This window comes from Rhododendron vialii, chromosome 5a (genome assembly GCF_030253575.1).
Source record: "Rhododendron vialii isolate Sample 1 chromosome 5a, ASM3025357v1".
NCBI lineage: Eukaryota > Viridiplantae > Streptophyta > Magnoliopsida > Ericales > Ericaceae > Rhododendron > Rhododendron vialii.
Genome location: NC_080561.1, coordinates 7022038 through 7043229, shown reverse-complemented (window position 1 = coordinate 7043229; position 21192 = coordinate 7022038). Strand labels below are relative to the sequence as shown.

The window sequence follows — 21192 nt, the reverse complement described above, 5'->3', positions numbered from 1 at the left end:
GCATAATTAAGTCAAGCTGCCTCTAGTAACAGGGTTTCTTTCATTAAAAAAGAAAAAAAGGTTTTGAGGGGCAAGGATTGAGCGCGGGCATGCCAGGAGTACTTGTCGCGTCTAACGTAAGGACTGCGTACCCTTTTTAGACTTTGTAACCATGAAAGCAAAAGTGTTGTGACCTTAAGGGCTAGATCACAATGATGGTTCGTGGTTTGCCACAACGGTTGTGGACTTAATAATTTTCTAACCATGTAGAAAAGAAGAACAACGTAAATAACATTATTATGTCGGTCGGAATAATAAAGCTTGGCGTACAACGAAAAGATAAAAACCCAAATTACTTGATAAAGTAATTGAGTTAGATTGACAGAAAAAGTAAAGATAAATTGCTTCATTGGTGTTTGTTGCTAATTCAACTCAATCTTTGGCAAAATGATGGTGTGCGGGCATGTCAGAAAAGAATATAAATCTATCTTTTTCAAATTAACTCAGAAATAACTAACTTAATTAGGTAATTGTGTTATCCGTTCAATTACCTCAACAAAGAGGATTTTTCTAAAAGGCATCAACCAAAATTGAATCAACACACTTCCAACAAAGAAACCAGAAAAGATAACTGAGTATAAGCAAGCTTGAATCTAATCGAAAGCAAGCTTATTCACAATTACTCTTAAGATTTTAGCAAGACAAATTCTCAGTTCAAGCCATTGAGGATTCCCGAACAATGACAATGCCTGGATAAACATCAGGATGATCACAGCAGGCCTGAGTGCAGCAGCCAATATTTAGGAGTTTTCCAAGAACTTCTAGATGGAATGTTATTTCCAGGCCTGGAGGAGCAAAAAGATAGGTCTGTTTCGGTGCAAGGAGAACAAGATCTCAAACCTGAGATAAGCCAAAACATGGAAGGTCCAATCATGAGGCAAGATCAGCCCATTTTCCCATCTGAGATGTTGTCTCAAGTCTCTGAAGGGCTACCACCTCCAGATTCAGCCATAGGCGATGGAAAAATCATTGATGCAGATCAGGAACGATCCAGGCCTGCTGTTAGCCCTATGGCAGATCTGAATTGCATGTTGCAGCCATTCTAGAATAGGAAGGATGACTTGAAGAGGAGGAAAACGACAACACTCCAGGGCTTGATCACGATTCATTTATGATTGGAGATCCCCCTCCACCCCCAGTTAACAAAGGCCTTTTTGGCATTGTCTGACCTGCCAAAAGGTATTACAAGCGTAGGCCAACTGTAGGCCTTAAAATTGTGGAACTGCACCCATGTTGGATTTGTGGGGCACATAAAAAACAAGTGTTATTCATTTGGCTTATGCAAAAACATCGTGGTAGTAAAGGGGCTAAGCAAAGAAAAGTCTTTCAAATGTCGAACAAGTGTCTCTAAAATATTCGGCCAAGGCCTACCAACCATTGAGTAGGTCCTATTAGAGTTTTACCAGGCCTTTTCTGCAGAGGTGAAGGTCTTTTTATTTCATTGAGCAAGCCTGAATTACTATCATGCGAGTTCGAAGCAGAGGCTAAGCCTTCCAATATATTTTTAATACTTTTTGCCAGGCCTTTTTGGTTTCTCTACAATTAGGCCTAGCCTAAACACTATATTGGCACAAACAGGCCTTTCTGCAGGAAATGAGGCCCTTTAAGGTCTTTATCCAGGCTTGAACCACCTTTTTAGGCCTTTCAAAGTACTTCAAGGCCTTATTTCCAGGCCTCATATTGGTGTATGAAGGCATTTTTTTCACAGAGATGAGGGCCTTTTGAGCTCTTTGAGTAGGCCTGAATCATTAAATACTTCGAGTTAGAGTTCAAGCCTTCCAACATATTTTTAGTCCTTATTGCCAAGCCTTTTCATGGTTCTATCTTTTTATACGATTAGGCCTGAATACATGCCTTTATTGGTATAAACAGGCCTAATAAAAAGCAACATTTACAAGCCTTGAGATTATATAGGTTTGAGCATCATCCACACAATCTAAGCGGTCCTAGAGGATATATGCAGCCCTAGAGGATGCAGATCGAGGCCATTTATATATCTTTAAGAGAAGCCTTTGAAAGGCCTGTCTAACAAACAAAATAGCTGGCAGATTCGTTCCAATGTCTGAATTCAGCGAAATTTTCAGAGAATTTTGTCAAATGCTTGAAGGGAGCGTAGAAAATGCCTAATGCTTAATGCCTACTAAGTCCATAAGCAAGATAAACAAAAAAAAAAAAAGAAATGCTAAAACAAAGAATTGAGGCCTGTTTGGATGCCAAAAATGGTTTTATTTTTTATACACGCCTTGATCCTAAAAGTAAAAAATCAAGGCATTGGGGGCATTGTTTACACCCATTTTTGGCCAAATTCTAAAAAGAAATTTGTTAATGGATTAATGGCCGAAAATGTTATTTTGGGCCTTACTTGAATTAGGCTTTGATTGAATTAGGCTTTTGATTGAATTTATGGTGGGCCACAATTAGGCCAAATTGAATTTGGAAGGCCTAAATAGAGTTTGAAAATTGATTGAGCCGCATTATTTTGGAGCATGGCCCGATTAGTTAAAGCCCAAGCCCAAATCAATAAAGGCCTAAGTTCATTGTCAAGCTTGGGCCCATGTAGTCCAATTGGTTAAAGGCCTAAATTCGTTTTTCAGGTATGGGCCTATTTTGTAAAGGCCAAGATTAATCTGGTGGAATTATTGTAACGACCCGCTCACGGATGATTAGCATAAACTGTCTTAAAGAAAGCTAAGCAACAACCTTAATAAGATTCATTCCATAAACGCAAGACAAAGTAGACTAAATAGATTACATCTGGCTTCCAAAATAAGATTTGCAAAGATAACTATACAAGATGAGTTGCATCCACACATGATACGACAACTCTCCAAAAATTGGTATCACAAAAAGTACTATGCCAAAAGGACACCAAGTCGACCCGCATCCCAACTCCTACAGCCTGTCAGACCAGTAGTGGACCAAAACTCTACTTCAGTTACCTGTAAGGATTGTGAGTGTTACTACTTCATTCAAACGGAAAGCATAAAATAGTTTACACGAGCAAACATGGATCGAGTACTGCTTCTAATCATATTCAGCAAGAAACATACTATTTTTCACAAACAATTAGGTAAACAACAATATTTCAAGAAACCATAGGGTTGCTTCCCTCGCAACCAGGAGTTATGACGGTACCGTGACCCTGTGAACACGGTACTTCCAACAATTTATACTTTGTTTGTGTACAGCAAACAGACAATTTATACCCTTCTTGTGTACATTAAGAAGAAAACAATTCCACCCAACAATATTGCTATGGCATGCTCTTGAAATAAAATCATGTTTCAAGCAACTTGATCCATATCCACAACCATAAAAAAAATTCCCAACATTTGTAGAAAAAGTATAAGTTTACTTTTAGCTAGCCACTTCAATGAAATAGCACACTCACCTCAGAGATCCAAAAGACAAAAGTGAAAGGCATCCTTCTCAACTTTGAGGTGGAGACACGTCCCCCGATCCTAGAATATAAATGACACTATACTTAGTACATTTCATACTCCAACTCATGTTAAAATGCAAATAAAATGCATCAATAAGTCTAGCATGTGATCTTCTTTTTAATCTTCATCCCTAGTATGATACTGCATAAGACTAATGCAATAAAAATGATGGGTGATGTGCTTCAATGCTCCAAAGATGATTCAATGAGATTTGATACAAGAATTCCCAAGAATAAAGCTTAGTCCATGACCAACATGTACTGTTCTGACCGTATCCAAAAAATAATCGTGAATTGAAGAATGAAACTTTAACCATTGAAAAGTAAACTTCTTCCTCTTCGAATCGATGGGTCATTCATAAAAAACGGAGTTCGGGTAACCTTGCTACGGTCTCACGATTATAACTTAACAAATACTAAAACTGGTGCAGAGACAAATTTTGGGTCAACTTTAACAGCAAATCCGTTATTGCTCAGGAATAACCAAAGTGCACGGGTTGCATCGTTGGAAAGCTCTATGTGTCTGGTTTTCAGCAAAGCAAGCGAAATGTGTTTTCGAGTCTCGAGCTAGAAGATATGACTGTTTTCCCAACTTGTGTCAAAGCAGTCAGCAATGCGAGTTTCACAGAAGCAGTTCGGTGCACATTTTTAACTTTTTCCCCTCTTTGAAATAAATTCTGAAAATTTTACCCAATAAACTAGACATGCATATCCATCTCCAGTAAAAAGTCCAGAAAATTACAAGGTCGGAAATTTAGTGAGAAAAATTCATTAAGAACATGACGGATTCAATCATGTTTAAGCTCAAATTGACATGCCCATAAGCCAAACGAATTTGCTAGGTTAAAATCCATTCTCTTATGACTTAATTAGGATTTAAACTACATGAATATTCAGGTATATACATGTTTGATCAAAACCCAAAACATAAATTTGGTATAAAATAGGTTTACCTTCAATTAGTTTCCCCAATTCCTCCTCCTCCTCCTCTTCTTCTTCTTCTTCTTCTTCTTCTTCTTCTTCTCTCTCTCTCTCTCTCTCTCTCTCTCTCTATGTTATACAGTAAAGGGGGTGGGACGGAGAAAACAATGAAATAACGTAGAAGATTATTAGGGAAGAATTATCCTATAAGGTTGGGTGCATGCGTTCAAAAGGGTAAAAACTCATCTTAACCCTTCATCCTCCTACCAAGACCAATCCCTTTTAATTAACTTAATTAAACTCTCAAATTCAATCATGTATCGCTAAACAATTAATGAATGATATGCGAATGATAACACAACACGTATATCAAATAGCATGACCTATGCAACATAAAGTTAAATGTCGTATGCGATACACGTGCATGCTCGAAACGGGTGTTACAATTCTCCCCTCCTAATAAAATTTCGTCCCCGAAATTTACTTACCTTGTCCAAATAAATGAGGGTATTGCCTCCCCATGTTAGTTTCAGCTTCCCACGTTGCATACTCTGTTGAACGGCTCCTCCACAATACCTTTACTAGCGGTATGGTTTTGTTTCGAAGGACTTGTTCCTTGTAATCCAAAATTTGAACTGGTTGTTCCATATAGGTCATATCATCTTTCAATTCCACCATTTGAGGAACCACATTAGATGAATCTCTTTTGCACTTGCGAAGCATGGATACATGAAAAACATCATGCATCTTAGCCAATTCTGAAGGTAAATCTAGCTTATATGCTGTCGAGCCCACCCATTTCACAATCTCATAAGGCCCTATATATCTTGGACTTAATTTACCCTTTTTACCGAATCTCAACCGCCCTTTCCATGGTGATACTCGGACAAATACTTGATCGCCCACATTAAACTCCAAGTCTCTTCGTCTTGTATTAGCTTAACTTTTTTGGTCAACTTTGCACTACCTTCAGATGTTCTCGAATCACTTTTACCTTATCAATAGTAACTTTTACTAATTCTGGACCTAGAAATTCCTTTTCACTCGCCAACTTCCTTTCACCCACTTCATCCCAACACACTGGAGTCCTGCATTTTCGGCCGTACAATGCTTCATATGGTGCCATGCCAATGCTTGACTGATAACTATTGTTATATGCAAATTCAATAAGAGACGAATATTGATCCCAACTACCCTAGAAGTCAAGTACACAAGCTCGCAACATATCTTCCAAAGTTTGGATTGTACGCTCAGATTGTCCATCAGTCTGAGGATGAAACGCTCTACTGAATTTCAGAGAAGTACCCATAGCATTTTGAAGTCTAGGCCAAAATCGTGAAGTAAATCTGGGATCTCTGTCTGAAACAATAAAAACTGGAGCACCATGTAGTCGAACAATTTCATCCACATATATGCTAGCAAGTTTATCGAATGAATATGTGTTTTTAACGGCTAAGAAATGTGCAGATTTAGTAAGCCTATCCATGATTACCCATATACTAGCATTTTCTGTTTTGGTTCGAGGTAATTCTACGACAAAATCCATAGTAATATGTTCCCATTTCCATTCTGGAATAGGAAGAGGTTGCAACAAACCTGCAGGATGCTGATGTTCTATCTTCACTTGTTGACATATCAAACACTCGGATACAAATTTAGCAATTTCACGCTTCAAACCAGCCCACCAGTAATTCTCTCGAAGGTCACGATACATTTTGGTACTGCCAGGATGCATTGCATATGCGCTACTATGAGCCTCCTCAAGAATTTCTCTTTTCAAAGACGGATCATTAGGTACACATAACCGGTTCCCAAAATACAAAACATTTCCATCTCTCATTGCAAAGTCCTTCTATTTTCCTTTTCTAACATTTTCCTTAATCTCATCCAAATCCTCATCTGATTGTTGCATTTCCCGAATACGATCTACCAAAAGGGGTTTAAGGGTAAGACTAGCTAGTAGAATCGCTCCATTAACGGAAAGTTTTACTCGCAAGGAACGTAGATCAGCAAGTAAATTCTCTTGTATGCCCCTCAAAGAAGTCAAAGTGCCCGCAGATTTCCTACTCAAAGCATCAGCTACTACATTGGCTTTGCCTGGATGATACTGAATTGTGCAGTCATAGTCTTTCACTAACTCCATCCATCTACGTTGTCTCAAGTTCAACTCCCATTGTGTGAACAGATATTTCAAACTCTGGTGGTCGGTGTAGACTTCACATGTTACGCCATACAAATAATGCCTCCACAACTTTAATGCAAAAATAATAGCAGCCAATTCTAGATCATGGGTGGGATAATTATGTTCATGAGGTTTCAATTGTCTAGAGGCATATGCAATTACTTTACCATGCTGCATCAAAACACAACCCAATCCTTGTCTAGAAGCATCGCTATAAATAACAAACCCATCATCACCTGAAGGAAGAGATAATACTGGTGCAGTAGTCAACCTTTTCTTCAGCTCCTGAAAACTCTTTTCACAATCTTCAGACCACACAAATTTTACCCCCTTTCGAGTTAATCAGGTCAAAGGAACAGCAATAGAAGAAAATTCTTGAACAAACCTGCGGTAATAACCAGCCAAACCCAAGAAACTGCGAACTTCCGTCACATTAGTCGGCCTCTCCCAATTGGTAACTGCCTTTATCTTTTTAGGATCAACAGAAATTCCATCCCCTGATATAACACGTCCCAAAAACACCACAGAGTCTAACCAAAAATCGCATTTACTCAATTTTCCATATAACTTCTTTTCACGTAGAGTTTGTAATGCGATTCGAAGGTGACTTGCATATTCCTCTTTATTGCGAGAATAGATAAGAATATCATCAATAAATACTATCACAAAAGAGTCAAGATATGGCTTAAACACTCTATTCATCAAATCCATAAAAGCAGCTGGGGCATTCGTTAGACCAAATGGCATAACAAGGAATTCATAATGGCCATACCTTGTACGAAAAGCAGTCTTCAGAACATCCTCCTCCTTTATTTTTAATTGATGATATCCTGATCTAAGATCAATTTTAGAGAATACTGTTGCCCCTTGCAATTGATCAAACAAATCATCAATACGCGGTAAAGGATATTTGTTTCGGATGGTCACCTTGTTTAACTGACGGTAGTCAATACACATCCGCATCGTACCATCTTTCTTTTTAACAAACAAAACTGGAGCACCCCACGGAGAAATACTAGGTCTAACAAATCCTCGTTCCAATAGATCTTCCAATTGGATTTTCAATTCCTTTAATTCGGCAGGAGCCATACGATAAGGTGCAATTGAAATTGGTTGTGTACCTGGCAGAAGCTCAATAGAGAACTCAACTTCCCGGTCCACTGGCAACCTTGGTAATTCCTTGGGAAATACATCAGGAAATTCACAAACTGTTGGTATATCCTCCACTTGCGGTGAACTTTTGCTGCTGTCAACAATATGGGCAAGGAATCCTTGACAACCCTTTTTCAACAACTTCTCAGCCTTCATTACATAAATTATACGAGCAGAAGTTCTTTCCCCACGGAATTTCAGTTGTGGATTATTTGGAATCTGCAATGTTACTTCTTTTCGGAAACAATCGATAGAGGCATGATAAGCAGATAACCAATCCATACCAAAGATTATGTCGAAAACTGTGATTCTCTTTGTCTTGAGTCTTCTTGCAGAAGAAACCACCTTAGGGCCAATCAAGGTCGAAAAGTGGCTGAAAGTTTTTGGTCTTTGCAAAAGATTTCGGCCTTTAACCTCAAAGAACCCATATTTCTCTTTTGGGTTAATACCCATGCAAAAAGAGGTAACTCAGGCTTGAAATAAGTTGATTTCAGGCCTAAAGCAAGTCATGCAGCCGAAATCTTAGAGTATGAAGCAAGGAATAGGGCCACGTGGCATTCATGCATTGATCTAGCCCAAACAGCTCAAGCCTAGATCGGAAGCAGCTCAAGGCCTGGAACTGCTGCCTATAAATACCAAAATTGAAGGCCTTGGCAAAGGTCCCAGCACCAACAAGCCCACGGCTTATCCAAATTACATTTCAATTTTCTTTCAACTATTTTTATCTTTCGGTCTCCACACCAACAAGCCCAGCACTTACTAAATTTACCTTTCATTTACTTTCCTGCAAAATATTGTATTTTCTTTCAATCTTGCCCTACCTAGATCTTGTTGTTTACTTCCTTGTACCCAAACTTTGTTAAGCCGTTAATAAAGTTTGTATCATCTTTATCTTTCAGTCTTTCATTTTCATTTTCCATTTTCTTACACCGGTTAGGAAATTTTAAGTCCTTTTTCATTAAAGGCAAATCACGAACCATATATGGCCATACCCCTTTTGGTCGTACACAATCCGCTCTACACGAAGTTAGATTTTGAGGCATGATAGCCTTGGAAAATAGTTTGGAATGCAATCCAGCCCTGGCACGCCCGCTACTCTAGCCGATTTGGTTTTGCACTTTTGTGGAGAAACAGATGGGCCTGTAATGGAGATAACTATTCATTATAGACAACTTAGCCCAATTTCAGATACAAATCATATCTATGTAATTTCATTCCAAAATGAAATCTGCGATGGCGTTGCTATAGGATGCTCCGAGTTTATTGGCAGTTCCCTTGGCAAAAAGACTCAAAAGGTTTGACCGTGACTGTCACCCTCTTCAGATATCCTTGGAAATTCTCTTGAGAATTGAGATGGGTCAAAGCCGGCTGAGCATTTGTGGAGTAATAATTGTGATGAATTGGCTCCAGAACCATCTAGCCAATTCAAGAGGTTTCGGTGCTCCTTTTTTTCCTTTCCGCCAATGACATGTGTTTAAAGGGTTTGTGTGATGAAGTCAGTGTTTGCCGAGTGTGAGTTAAATGAATAGGGAGAGAGTGCAGTCCCTTCGGGGGTTGCCAGGTACACTAGCCGTGAGGTGAGAGGAGAGTAGATATGAGGAAAAATAGAGATGTGGGGGTGAGTGAAAAATATTGCATAAAGCCATGGTATTAGGAGCTCGAGAAGGATTTTTCATCTCGCATTGTAGTTTTCTATTTTTCATAAAATGGAATCTCTCTCTCTCTCCTGTGGAGTAGGCATTTGAACCGAACTAGGTAAATAATTTGTGTTCTTTTTTGTGCGCATGTAATGTTGTTAAGCTTCCGTTGCAAATGAGATGGAGAAAATTTCCCAACATGAAGTTGGGATATCAACTTCACTTTCTTAATAAAAACATCTGGCAATGTTAAAAGCTAGCTCTAGGAAGTACGTAAAGCGGGATCAAATTATTAGGTGGAGAGGCCAACTTTAATTGCATTAGATCATAACAGTACATATCCACCCAACTAGCAAATGAATGGTGACATGGCTTATACTGTGTTTAGATGAATTTTTGAAAAAAATTTGAAAAATTTCGTAGGGTTATGAGTGAAGAAAGAAATGAGAGTAATTTTTTTTTTAATAGGCAAAAAAATTATATTAGAAACTCGATAATGGGTACATCGAGAAAGATAGGCAAGTATCATTGAGAGGAAAAAAACCAATCAAATCATATGCTAGCCAACAATCCAAAAAGAGAAGAAGAACAGACCAATCAAGTGTTGAGAAAAAAAAAAAGAATTACAAAAGGATTCAGATTTTATGCTTTCTAATGCTATCCAAATGGCTACTGAAGTCTTCAACAGAATAGATTGTAAGATTGCATCTCTCTTTAATCCAAAAAGCCACTCTTAGTTTGACAAGGTTAACCACTTCCTCAACAGTAAGAATTGAATTGTTGAAGACAAAGTCATTGCTTATTTTCCAAATAGACCAAAGACCGGTATAAAGTGTGGTGTTCCAACAAATTTCCTCCAAGTTATGAAAAGAATTAGAGAACCAAAAATCGATCAGATCAATGATAGATGAAGGACAAATCCAAGAAATATTCCACCACGTAAAGATATCGCACCAGATATTCCAATCAAAGTTGCAAAGGAAAAGCAAATGAGAAGGTGTCTCTGAAGAAGCAAAGCATATAGGGCAGTTGCCAAGATTTGGAATGATATTTCTCCTAACTAATACGGATCTGGTAGTAATTTTTTCTTGAGCAGCTAGCCAAACAAAAACATCAATTCTTGCTGGACCGAGATTTTTCCAAATGGAGTTAAGGCTGATGTTACATTGAAAGGTTCTTATCTCCCAATTGGAATAAGCTGATTTTATAGAGAAGCAACCATTGGAACTCAATGTTCATCGAGGATGATCATCCCTTGAAGGACTAAGTTGAATTTTCTCAACTTATCTTGAATAGAGGTCAGAATACTATCCTTTCAAGGGCTGATTGGAAGTAAAAGTAATGAGTATTTTTTGAGTTGAGAAATTTTTTTCAAATCACTAGCCAAACAAAGCATTAATTGGTTGAATTTGGAGCCCAACATGAGAGAGGGAGGGAGAGAGAGAGAGAGAGCACTCTGATATAGAAGAAATTTTTCAGTGCCGGGTGGGCACGGGCCACATGGTGCCCAGCACCAATCTCGGCCGTCTAATGAAGTTTTGGATGGCTCAGACCAATTCAGTTGCCGAGAGGTATTTTAGTCATTTCACACTTTAAAACAATCGAACAGATCTGGGCCGTCCATAACTTCATTGGACGGCCGAGATGGTGCACGGCACCACGTGGCCCATGCCCATCCGGCACTGAAAAATTTCTCCTGATATACTGATCCCAATCGACGCAGCACCTCGAGTTTCGATCTGTGTTGCCAACTGATCAACCACCTTCGATATTTGGGTCCCCAATCGATCCACCACCTCCAGTATTCATGTTCAGAATTGATCCACCACCTCCGACAGCTGTGTTCCCGAATGACGCACCACCTCTGGATTTTGCCAACATCGGGTACACATTATTTATAATCGTGTTGCCAATCGATACAGGAGCATCAATTTTCGAGGTCCCAAGGGATATACCGCCTTCCATAGTCGTGGCCCCAGTTGATACACCACTACCGGTATTCGCGTTCTTGTCACCATCGGATGCTCCTTGCGGCTGATTGGGTAGCTGCGATTCCCCATCTGGATACACAGGAATAGAGACGGCTTTTAATGTGATATCAGTTTTTTTTTTTCCCTCTCTTCTCTGTTTATCACCGTGATTAGATAAATAGCAACAAACCTTACCTCGCAACTTAGCTTGGTAATCAGTTGCCTTTGCAAGCTTTTCATAGCAACGTGAAGTAGTATCAGGAGCGCCAAGGGAGTTTGATTTCTCTAAAGTACTTCGCCGAGCTAAAAACACAAGCAAGGGGAAAACACATCAGTGTTGTTGACTAATTCGTGTTTTGCGACATGAGAAGCCGAGGAATCATAGAAACTCCATATGAATATGCTTCAGCGCATGAAAGAACATAAGATAACTTTAGCTGAGGAAAATTTCCCATCGACCAAATATTTTCCTAGCCCTACTATTACAGAGTAAAATGTCGCGTGCTTTAGAATCAAAGGGCACGATCAAGCAACAGTAATGACCTGCAACGTCTATGAAACTTAAGCGCACTCCTTAAAAAATCAAGGGTTGCACCAAATCAAATCATCACTATTTTTTGACAGATTTGGAAAGCAACCTTCTGTTTTCCCATGAACTGAACACCGAATGCGCCAAGGGTAAATGTAAATTAATGAACTTGTAACCACGGGGGTGAAGAATTTCAGAGAAAATTTGACCATTTTGTGCATAAAGTTTCCAAGTTAATCAGATTGGATTCGATCTTCAACCAAAGCGTCAAACAAGTTAAAGGGGAATTTCTACCGAGATATATCCATGAAGCATGCTTTCAAACACAGAGAAAAGATACAGGGGAGAAATACCCCTTCCAGTTTGACGAGATAGTTCTACGTCTCTTTGCGAACTCGATTCGCCCGGCCCTTTGTTCTTTCTATAGAACCCCCATTTTATGCTAACATACACTAGAAGTGCTCCCATCGCTACTACTCCTATAGATATTACAGCTATGGCTCCACCTGAAAATCCTGCTTAAATGAAAGGCAAAACAATTACTTAAAGTAGCAGAAAAAGCTCCAAGTAATCATCCATATATATTTTCCGCTTGACCAAAAAAAAAAATCATCCATATATGTTGTAGTTAAGCAAGTCAACATTGAACCGGTAGCAAAGTTGGCCAGAAAACCTGTTCTGCAAAAGGGAAAACAATGTAGAGGAAATTAATTTTGACACTTCAGGTTTAGCTACTGACACTCCATTTTGTTTCTTAATCAAAACAAAAAATAAAATAAAAAGTGAAATGCCAAAATCACATCATTAAGTAGAATATACAATCCACTTTGAATTATTCGTACTCTTCTTCTTTCTAACTTCTCCTTTTCTAAGAGCAACTCCACTGCTTATCCTAATTTTTACTCAAATTTGAATGAAAATTTGGGTAAAAGCTTCATTTGATATGAAACAATCCAATAGACAAATGCAAATCTAGGCATAAAATTTTAGTAAATTAATGTTTCATTAATGGCATAATTGTAAATTTGAGGGAGAGAAAATAGTCTTCAAAATTTGAGTAAAACTCAAATTTGGTATGAATTTGAGTAAGGATTTATTTTGGGTGATATTTACTCAAATTTGATCAATTTGAATTCAAATTTGAGTAAGGAGTAGAGATGCTCTAAGACTGACAAATTAACGACCAAACTACTCCAATCGAAGCTCATATTTGATTCATTAATTAAAAATTCTTTGATAACATATTTGTAACTAAACAAAATAAGCTTGAACAAGTTACTATTGATTTGTTGAGCTTGTAATGTGTACCAAATCAAGCCACTCGAAAACAATAGCTCTCTCTCTCTCTGTATCTCTCTAGAATCTGAAAAGGTTGGGCGATTTCAAGTGGCTTCTTTGCTGGGGGGGGGGGGGGGGGGGGGCAGCTCTTCCTCCTCGCCGAGGATCCCCTGTCCGAGTGAAATCCGGACAGGGGCCTGTCCCACTGCTCGGAGCGGTTGATCTCGCAAATCAACGGTTGAGATCTGCCGAGTCAAAACGATATCGTTTTGGATCAAAAAGTGTTCGGCAGATCTTAGTCGTTGATTTGCGAGATCAACGGCTCCGAGCAGTGGGACAGGCCCCTGTCCGGATTTCACTCGGACAGGGGATCTGGTCTCCTTCCTCCTCCCTCGACCATTATATCCCCCATCTTTCTCCCATTTTTTCAGATCTGAGCTCGCCGCCCACTCTACCGCCGTTTCTCTCCTTCTAGCTTCACTGTGTGGGCTGCAGTCTTTTCCTCGCCAGTTTCTTTTGCTTGGAAGAGACCGGTTGGCTTTAACAGCGACTTGCGATCGCGGCGTGGCTCTTGCTCTCTTGACCTTGGTCTCCCAACGGCTTATCATTCATGAGTGATGCCGAAGTGGCTTAACAGCAAGGGAGGATCTTCAGGCTTTCGTTTGGAGCGGCCGAGGATCGTGGTGCTGTAGATCTGGAGGCTATCGGAGCTTTCCATGGGTGACATTAACACGGCAGCGCAGGCTGTGTTGCTGTGCTGGGTGGTAGTCTCGCGGCAGTGCTTTCCGTTGTGTTCGGTGTCCAGCGGTTCTAATTGTGCAGCTTGGTCGGTTCCCTGATGGTGTTGTGGTGACAGGGAAGGTGACCGACGGCGTGGTGGTTGTTGGCGAATTTGGGTCTGTTTTGGGTTTAAGTTTGGTAAGGGTTTTTGGGTTTGGCTGCTGTTTGCAAGTTCACCGACAGTCGGTTTCTAGCGGGCCGTCCTCTCTACTGTAGTTTTAATTTGGGTCTGTTCTGGTGATGGTGGGTTGTTTAGGCTCCGTTTGGAACCTGTGGAAAGGAAACGAAGAGAAAGGAAAATTAAAAAAAATTTCTATCCATTGTTTGGTTTGAAGAGAAAAAAGAAAGAAAATAAGAATTTTAAGCGTAGTGAATAGTAAATTTTTCCTCCCATTTTCTTCTTATTTTCCTTCTCTTTTATTTTCCTTTTTTTTCCTTTCCTTTCTCTTGTTTCCAAACAGAGCCTAATGAGTCTGGTCTCGGGTTGCCAGTGGGCTTTTGTTGGCAGTAGGTTTTTATTTTCTGAGTTGAATGTATTATCTGGGTTTTTGGATCCATAAGAGTGTCTGGGCTTCGCCTATTTAGATGGACTTTGTCCCAATGAGTATTTTTTATTGCTTTTTGTCAATTGCAGGGATTGGGTCTCGAATTGAGTAGACGATTGCTCTTTGAACATGATATTATTTCCTTACTCCTATTAATTTTGTAATAATTTCAAAATTAATGAAATTTTTTTGCCGATCAAAAAAAAATCAAGCCACTCGGGATCAATATGTGATTAGCTCTACCAAAAAAAAAAATAGATTATGAAGATAAAAAAAATTTCAAATTATGGGTACCGATCAATCAGTAATCACCTATTCGGTATCGATCGGCGATCAGTAAGCACCAATTCTATACCAACTCTTTTTGTGGGGTTCATTTCAGGTCCCGCACAAATAATCTGAGATGCTCATTATTATTTTTGAAAGTTTTTTATTTGGTGTCAAGAAATTTTAAAAATCATACGCAGAAGTTTTTTATTTTTAGATTCGAAAATCGCACGATTTTCATATGGGACTAACTTTTTGAAACATTATTAATTTTTTTAAATAACCATTATTCGAACATCTCCCTTATATAGCCTTCTACATAAAATTACACATACCATTGTATATAGCCTCTTAATTTTTTTTCTTAAGAAAATCGCACCTTCTTGGATCTTGCATCTATTTTATGTTAATGCCATAAGTTTGTGAACATGTGTTCCCACGTATATCTCATTTACTAATAGCTAGTATCGCCTTCTCCGCCATGCTCTCAAAGAGCCCGTTATTGGGAGCCTTATGAATTTCTTTTAACAGTATAAAACTATTGTTGGAAAGAATTTATGAAGAAAGGTATATCATTTTTCTATTTGTTAACTATATAAATCTTGTCCGTGAAAAAAAAAAAAAACTATATAAATCTGGTAAAAGGAAGATACCCTATTATAATTGCAGAGAAAAATTACAAAAGCAAAGCGAACGTACTTCGATGTGGCGTGTAAGGTGGTGTGGAATTTGTCCAAACTGACGTCGCAGTCGCAGTCGCAGGTGTAGGAGGAGGAGGAGGAGGAAGACTATTAGTACCAAAAATCGCCTCAGGCATAAGCACCTTATCAATCTCGTAAACCTGGGTAGGATAAGTAGTTGGGGTCAGTACAGTGAGCACTTGGGCGCTGCTCGAACTGGAGACGTTCACGTAAAAGGTACCCGACACATATGTGATGCTCATAGTGTACTGGCCTCCGGCCATTGTGGTGACAGGGCTAAGTTGGCGTAGGGTACTTATGCCTGATGACGTATCCCCGAAATACTCTGGGAGGGCATGGGAGAGAAGAAGTGACTGGAGCTGGGCTAAAGAGAGGTTTCCCCAAGGGACGTTGTCGATGGCAATGGCGCCGTCGTTTGGGGCAAAGAGGGTTAGTCCGGTCTGAGAGTTGGCTTGCGTTTGCAAGGTTTCGATGACATTCTCCGTCTGGAGGAGGCTGAGGAAGGTGAGGAGGTGGACGTTGGGAGAGGAGAGTATGTCGGTTAGGTTAACGAAACTTTGGGAATATGGGGAAAAATTGAGGACTAATGTGATGGTAACAATGAACATCAGAGTGAAATCCATGATCTTTCCCAAGCCCACAGTACTCTTCAACTTCCTGTAAAAGACCAAATCCCATATAGTATATATTAGTCAGTTAGATATCAGATTATTAACACAAACCATTAATTGCATGAGGAAATCAGCTAAAACCACAGAATATGGGAGGAAATTTTCTCGTTCCTGGTAAGAACCGTTAATTCCCACAAGATCATCATTTATCCAAATTGTGCAATGTACTTCCTCCCTTCGAATTTGTTTGTCCAATTTCGACATATGTGCCCTTTAAAAATTGCATGTATCTCATAATCCATAATATTTTACATAATTTCGAAAATCATCGTATTATAAACCTAAACGAAATCTGTCAAACAATATCCATATTGCAGATACAAAACATTACCGAAACATATAGACAATTTTGTAGGAGGTCCCAATAGTAAAAAGGGACAAACAAATCGGATGGAGAGAGTAGCGTCTAAGAAACTCTAATCAAAGGTGGTTGTACATGGATCATTTCACGGTGACATGAACACCCAAAAAAAATATTTCGAAAAGGTCAACCCCAATACTGTATACTACGCAATACAGCAACCTAAAAAAAATTTACATTTTTTGTTAAATAATATAGTGTATAATTTTAAGTTCTCATTTTGTCTCATAGTTAATTGTTTTAGAATAGAGGTTACGTTTGTGGTCCGCACTATTTATACTAAGATGCGAGGTTTTGCACCTATATTATTGGTCAATACACCAGCTAGTAGAGTTAAGGTAATTTATGAACACTCTATTATAAATTTCTGGAGCCGCCACTAACTCTAATCTATATGGATCTATGGTTTTTGGCCTGAACAAGTGAGCATCGATAGGAAACTGAAATTTTATCACTTTTCAACTCATAAAAAACGACCCTAATTCATTGCAAGAAAAATCAGATTAAACGGCCCGTTTGGAACACGGCGCTTGGACGGGCGCCGTCACAGAGAATAAAAGTGGCATTCCAAAAACGCCAACTTTGGGCCTGTTTGATAAAACTGGAAACTGAAATTGAATGCTGAAAAATTAAGTACTGAATGCTGAATTTTTTAAGCTGAAAAGCTGTTTGGTAAACATATTAAGTATTGAATTAAAAAAATAATAAATAAATTTTAGTTCCGATTCTCTCTTAATTTACTAATGGTCACAATGTACTTATAATAATTGTAGAATGGTGATTGTGGTGGTGGTGTGTTAATGGTGATGGAGTGGTGGCAGCGACGGTGGGGGTGGTGTTGGAGTGCTAGCGATAGTGGTGTAATGGTGGTGGTGGAGTGATTGTGATGTAAAGATGGCAGTGAGTGGTGGTGGTCTAATGGTGGTGGTGGCGGTAGAGTGATGGTATAATGGTGACAATGAGTGGCGTCGGTAGAGTGATAGTTGTGCAATGGTGACATTATGGTAGTGGTGGTGGCGGCGGCGATGATGTGGTAGTGGTGGTAGCAGTGTGGTAATGGTGGTAGTGGTGGTGGAGTGATAGGGGAGTAGTGGTGGTGGTGGTGGTGGAGGAGTGGTGGTGGTGGTGATGGTGGTGAAGTGGTTGTAGAAGTATTGGTGGAAGTGGTTGTGATGGTGGTGTGGTGATTAAATGCAAGTATACAAGAATTCAGCCAGAATTAAGTAGCTCAAAACTACTTAATTTTTTTCAACTTTTAGCCTACATTTTAAGTCGCACTTAATTTGTTAAGCAATGTATAATGTCGTTATCAAACTTACTGAATCACTTATTACGTAATTGATTCAGTTTTAAGTGCTGAATTTAGGTTATCAAACAAGCCCTGTTTTCCACTGACTTAACGCCTCAGTCTAACGGAAGCACACGTATAAAGTTAAACCTCATTCCGTCAAGCACACGCGTGAACCTAAGGCTCTTTTTAGAACCCATGGAAAAGAAAGAAAAACAAAGGAAAATTAAAAAAAATTCTCGTCCATTGTTTGGTTGGAAGAGAAAAAGTAAAGAAAAATTTCAAGTGTAGTGAATACTAAACTTTCCCTCTCATTTTCCTTCCCTTTTATTTTATTTTATTTTTCCTTTCCTTTCCATGGGTTCCAAACAGAGTCTAAGTTCAACCGTCTCTCTCCTTTTTCTTCCTTTGATCTTCAATTGCTAACCTCCCTCAATCGACCGAAATCTTCTCTCTTCCGTCGATCGATTCGTTCTATGTTTACTTTATCACTCTCTTAACGATTTCTGTTTGCAATTGCTTTGATCAGAGCTATACGGCCGTGGTTACAGTTGAAGGCTTCACGACTCACCATATCGGAGCCCTAACTGGTCGCATCGTTCTCTACATGGAACTGAGAGGCTTCACGGTTGCAGTTTCCAAGCCGCTTTTGCAAGGTTTTGAACTCTGCTCTTTATTTGTTGCCTTTCTATTTTCAATCGCTTCAATCAAATCAAAGCCCTAACATGTCAGTCGACAGATCGGATCCCTAACTCGTTGAATCATCCTGTAGAGGGTACTGTGAGGCTTCATGTTCTCTCTCTCTCTCTCTCTCTCTCTCTCTCTCTCTCTCTCTCTCTCTCTCTCTCTCTCTCTGTGTATATATCTATATGTATATTTATATGTGTCTATATAGATTTCTCCCTTTCTATTTTTCAATTGCTTCTTCAATCTTTTTGTTTTTCGATCGTTTTCCCTTTCTATATTGTTAGAGTTTCAGTTGTTTGGGTCGTTTTCCCTTTTTGTTTTTCAATTTTGCAGCTCAAAGACGCAAGTGGTAAGTATTTGTAGTGGGCCGAAATATCCGAGGAATAGACAAGTCCAAATGGGTCACGCCTGCCTGAGCTCACCACGTAGTTGTCTCAATTCATCTGTGGATTTACACGTGAGTTGGTATGATGGATGTGGCCATTTCCCGAAGGATAAGGAGGTCCTTATAATCTTTGCCGAACATGGAATTATCCGAGGGGTATGAAGGTAAGGTCTCCTTCGGTAATTTGTTCAAATGTTCGGTGATAACTATGTTCGGATAAAGTTTCTATCGTTCGGTAGATAATGAGTTCAATCAAATTGGTTTAATTCACTCGGGAGTAAGTTTGTTCGGACATCGCTTCAGTGGAATCTTCTAGAAGCTTCCACTGATATTTGGGTTGTCATCTCTCATAATTGAAATGACATCTCTGTATGATGTGACTTCTCTGACACTGACAAACGCGGCTCTGCAACCTACAGAGAAGTGATGTCTAGTAAATACGCTGACATGTGACGTCATCCGAACGTAGCACACCACGTGAGTTGCAAAGCCAGTCTGTGCAGCACTCAACATCTCTGACTATAAATACAAGACCATCCCCTCATGGGAAGGGGTCTAAGAAAAAAGGAAGGAAAAACACCTCTCTCTCTCTCTCTCTCTCTCTCTCTCTCTCTCTCTCTCTCTCTCTCTCTCTCTCTCTCTCCCTCTCTCTCTCTCTCTCTAGCCCTGTACTTCCATAGCCTTCTTGCTGAGTTTCTCCTTTCTCCACTTACTGACTAGTCCGTCGAAGCTTCTCCCCGGAGGAACACCCCCCCTCCGGTTCTGCAGGTACACAAAGATTTCAATAGTCCTACGGATTCCAGAAGAGGGGCTCGAGAAGGAAAGGCACGGTGAAATCAGCCTCCCACAGTATTCTACTTCTAATCGACGATATTCTTCCCTTAAAAGTGTTATACGTATACATATCGTGGATATTAGTAGGTATATATGCTCATAATCGATCAATCACGTACTACGTGTACGTTGAGTTTTAGAAACAATTAGTAATTTCTGTTATTTCGTAGTTAATATGAATCCAAAAGGAGTGAAACTGCTCAGTTCACTCATATGAATCTAAAAGTCATACTTACCGATATCCGTTGGAGTTGATTTTTTACAGAGCCCCAAAAATAATATTTAAAAATTTATGGATATTTTTCTAGATTTTTGTGGGATCCGGAATGGGCCCAAACACATTTTTCTTTGCGTGGTTCCCTACAAATCTTCTTTGTGATTAGAATTTCTGTTTATATTTTTTGAAAAAGACTAATATTTGCTGTAACTCTGACTATGTTTTGGTGTTTTTATTGTGCCGGTGCAGGTGATATGTTTGTATGGTGCTAGTTCTTTGGGTTTCTTAATACGGCAGAACTACTATTTTATAATGAATTTATATATATCATTTTAATTCGGGAAAATTTTCGTAGTCGTCCTTATAGTTTTACGGCTGTCTCAATTTCGTCCCTCTAGTTTCAATTGTCTCAATTTTGTCCGCGTAGTTTATTTTACGTTCCAAATTGGTAAAATCGTTAACACCGTTAATGAAATTAACGGAAAAATATGATTAAAAAATTAAGTGCTCCAATTTCCAATCAGGTTGAACCAGTGTGAAAATGTTATTTTTTTGATCATTTTATCGTAGATGGTCGTAATGCATTTTTGGCTCTTAGGCCTTTCAACGAGCACCCGAAGACACTTTATTTAGTTTCAGGACTCTCTTAGGGTGCTCATTGAAAGGCCTAAAAGCCAAAAATCCATTATGACCATTTAAGATAAAATGATCAGAAAAATAAGATCTTCGCACCGGTTCAAACGGATTGAAAATTAGAACACTTAATTTTTTACACCGTTTATATATTTAAAAATATAGTTAAAAAATTAAGTGTTCCAATTTTTGGCTTTAAGACCTTTCAATGAGTACTCTAAGAGAGCCCTGAAACTAAATAAGGAGTCTTCGGGTGCTCATTGAAAGGCTTTAGAACCAAAAATTCATTACAATCATCGAGGATAAAATGATCAAAAAAATAAGATCTTCGCACATGTTCAACCGGATTGAAAATTGGAGCACTTAATTTTTTAATCATATTTTTCTGTTAATTTCATTAACGGTGTTAACGATTTTACCAATTTTGAACGTAAAACAAACTATGGGGACGAAATTGAGACAATTAAAACTAGAGGGACAAAATTGAGACAGCCGTAAAACTAGAGGAACGACTACGAAAATTTGTCCAATTATGATTACTGTTTTTATGAAGCTCACTTTCTATGCTTTTACGGATTCTCATGTTTAGGATTGGAATAGTAGTCGTGACTGAATTTTTTCCTTCTTGTCTTGATTGGAACATTTCTTGTATATTCTTCGATCATGGATATAC

At 39.0% G+C, this 21192-nt stretch overlaps 2 protein-coding genes across 3 annotated transcripts; both read right to left on the bottom strand.

Annotated features, from left to right (window-relative positions):
* Positions 1 to 11075: 11075 nt before the first annotated feature.
* On the bottom strand, positions 11076 to 12423 carry LOC131326966 (uncharacterized). Of its 2 annotated transcripts, XM_058359901.1 has the most exons (3): positions 12226 to 12396; positions 11539 to 11646; positions 11076 to 11400 (listed from the first exon to the last, which is right to left on the bottom strand). In XM_058359901.1, exons 1-3 carry the CDS (start codon positions 12338 to 12340, stop codon positions 11129 to 11131), a joined length of 495 nt encoding a protein of 164 aa, XP_058215884.1. In that variant the 5' UTR covers positions 12341 to 12396; the 3' UTR covers positions 11076 to 11128. The 2 variants fall into 2 exon arrangements, with proteins under 2 accessions (XP_058215884.1, XP_058215885.1); XM_058359902.1 differs by lacking the exon at positions 11539 to 11646 and having other exon boundaries at positions 11076 to 11433; positions 12226 to 12423.
* A 2995-nt stretch (positions 12424 to 15418) lies between these two features.
* On the bottom strand, positions 15419 to 16260 carry LOC131327510 (fasciclin-like arabinogalactan protein 7). The gene is made up of 2 exons (XM_058360671.1): positions 16196 to 16260; positions 15419 to 16100 (listed from the first exon to the last, which is right to left on the bottom strand). Exons 1-2 carry the CDS (start codon positions 16258 to 16260, stop codon positions 15419 to 15421), a joined length of 747 nt encoding a protein of 248 aa, XP_058216654.1.
* Positions 16261 to 21192: the final 4932 nt, after the last annotated feature.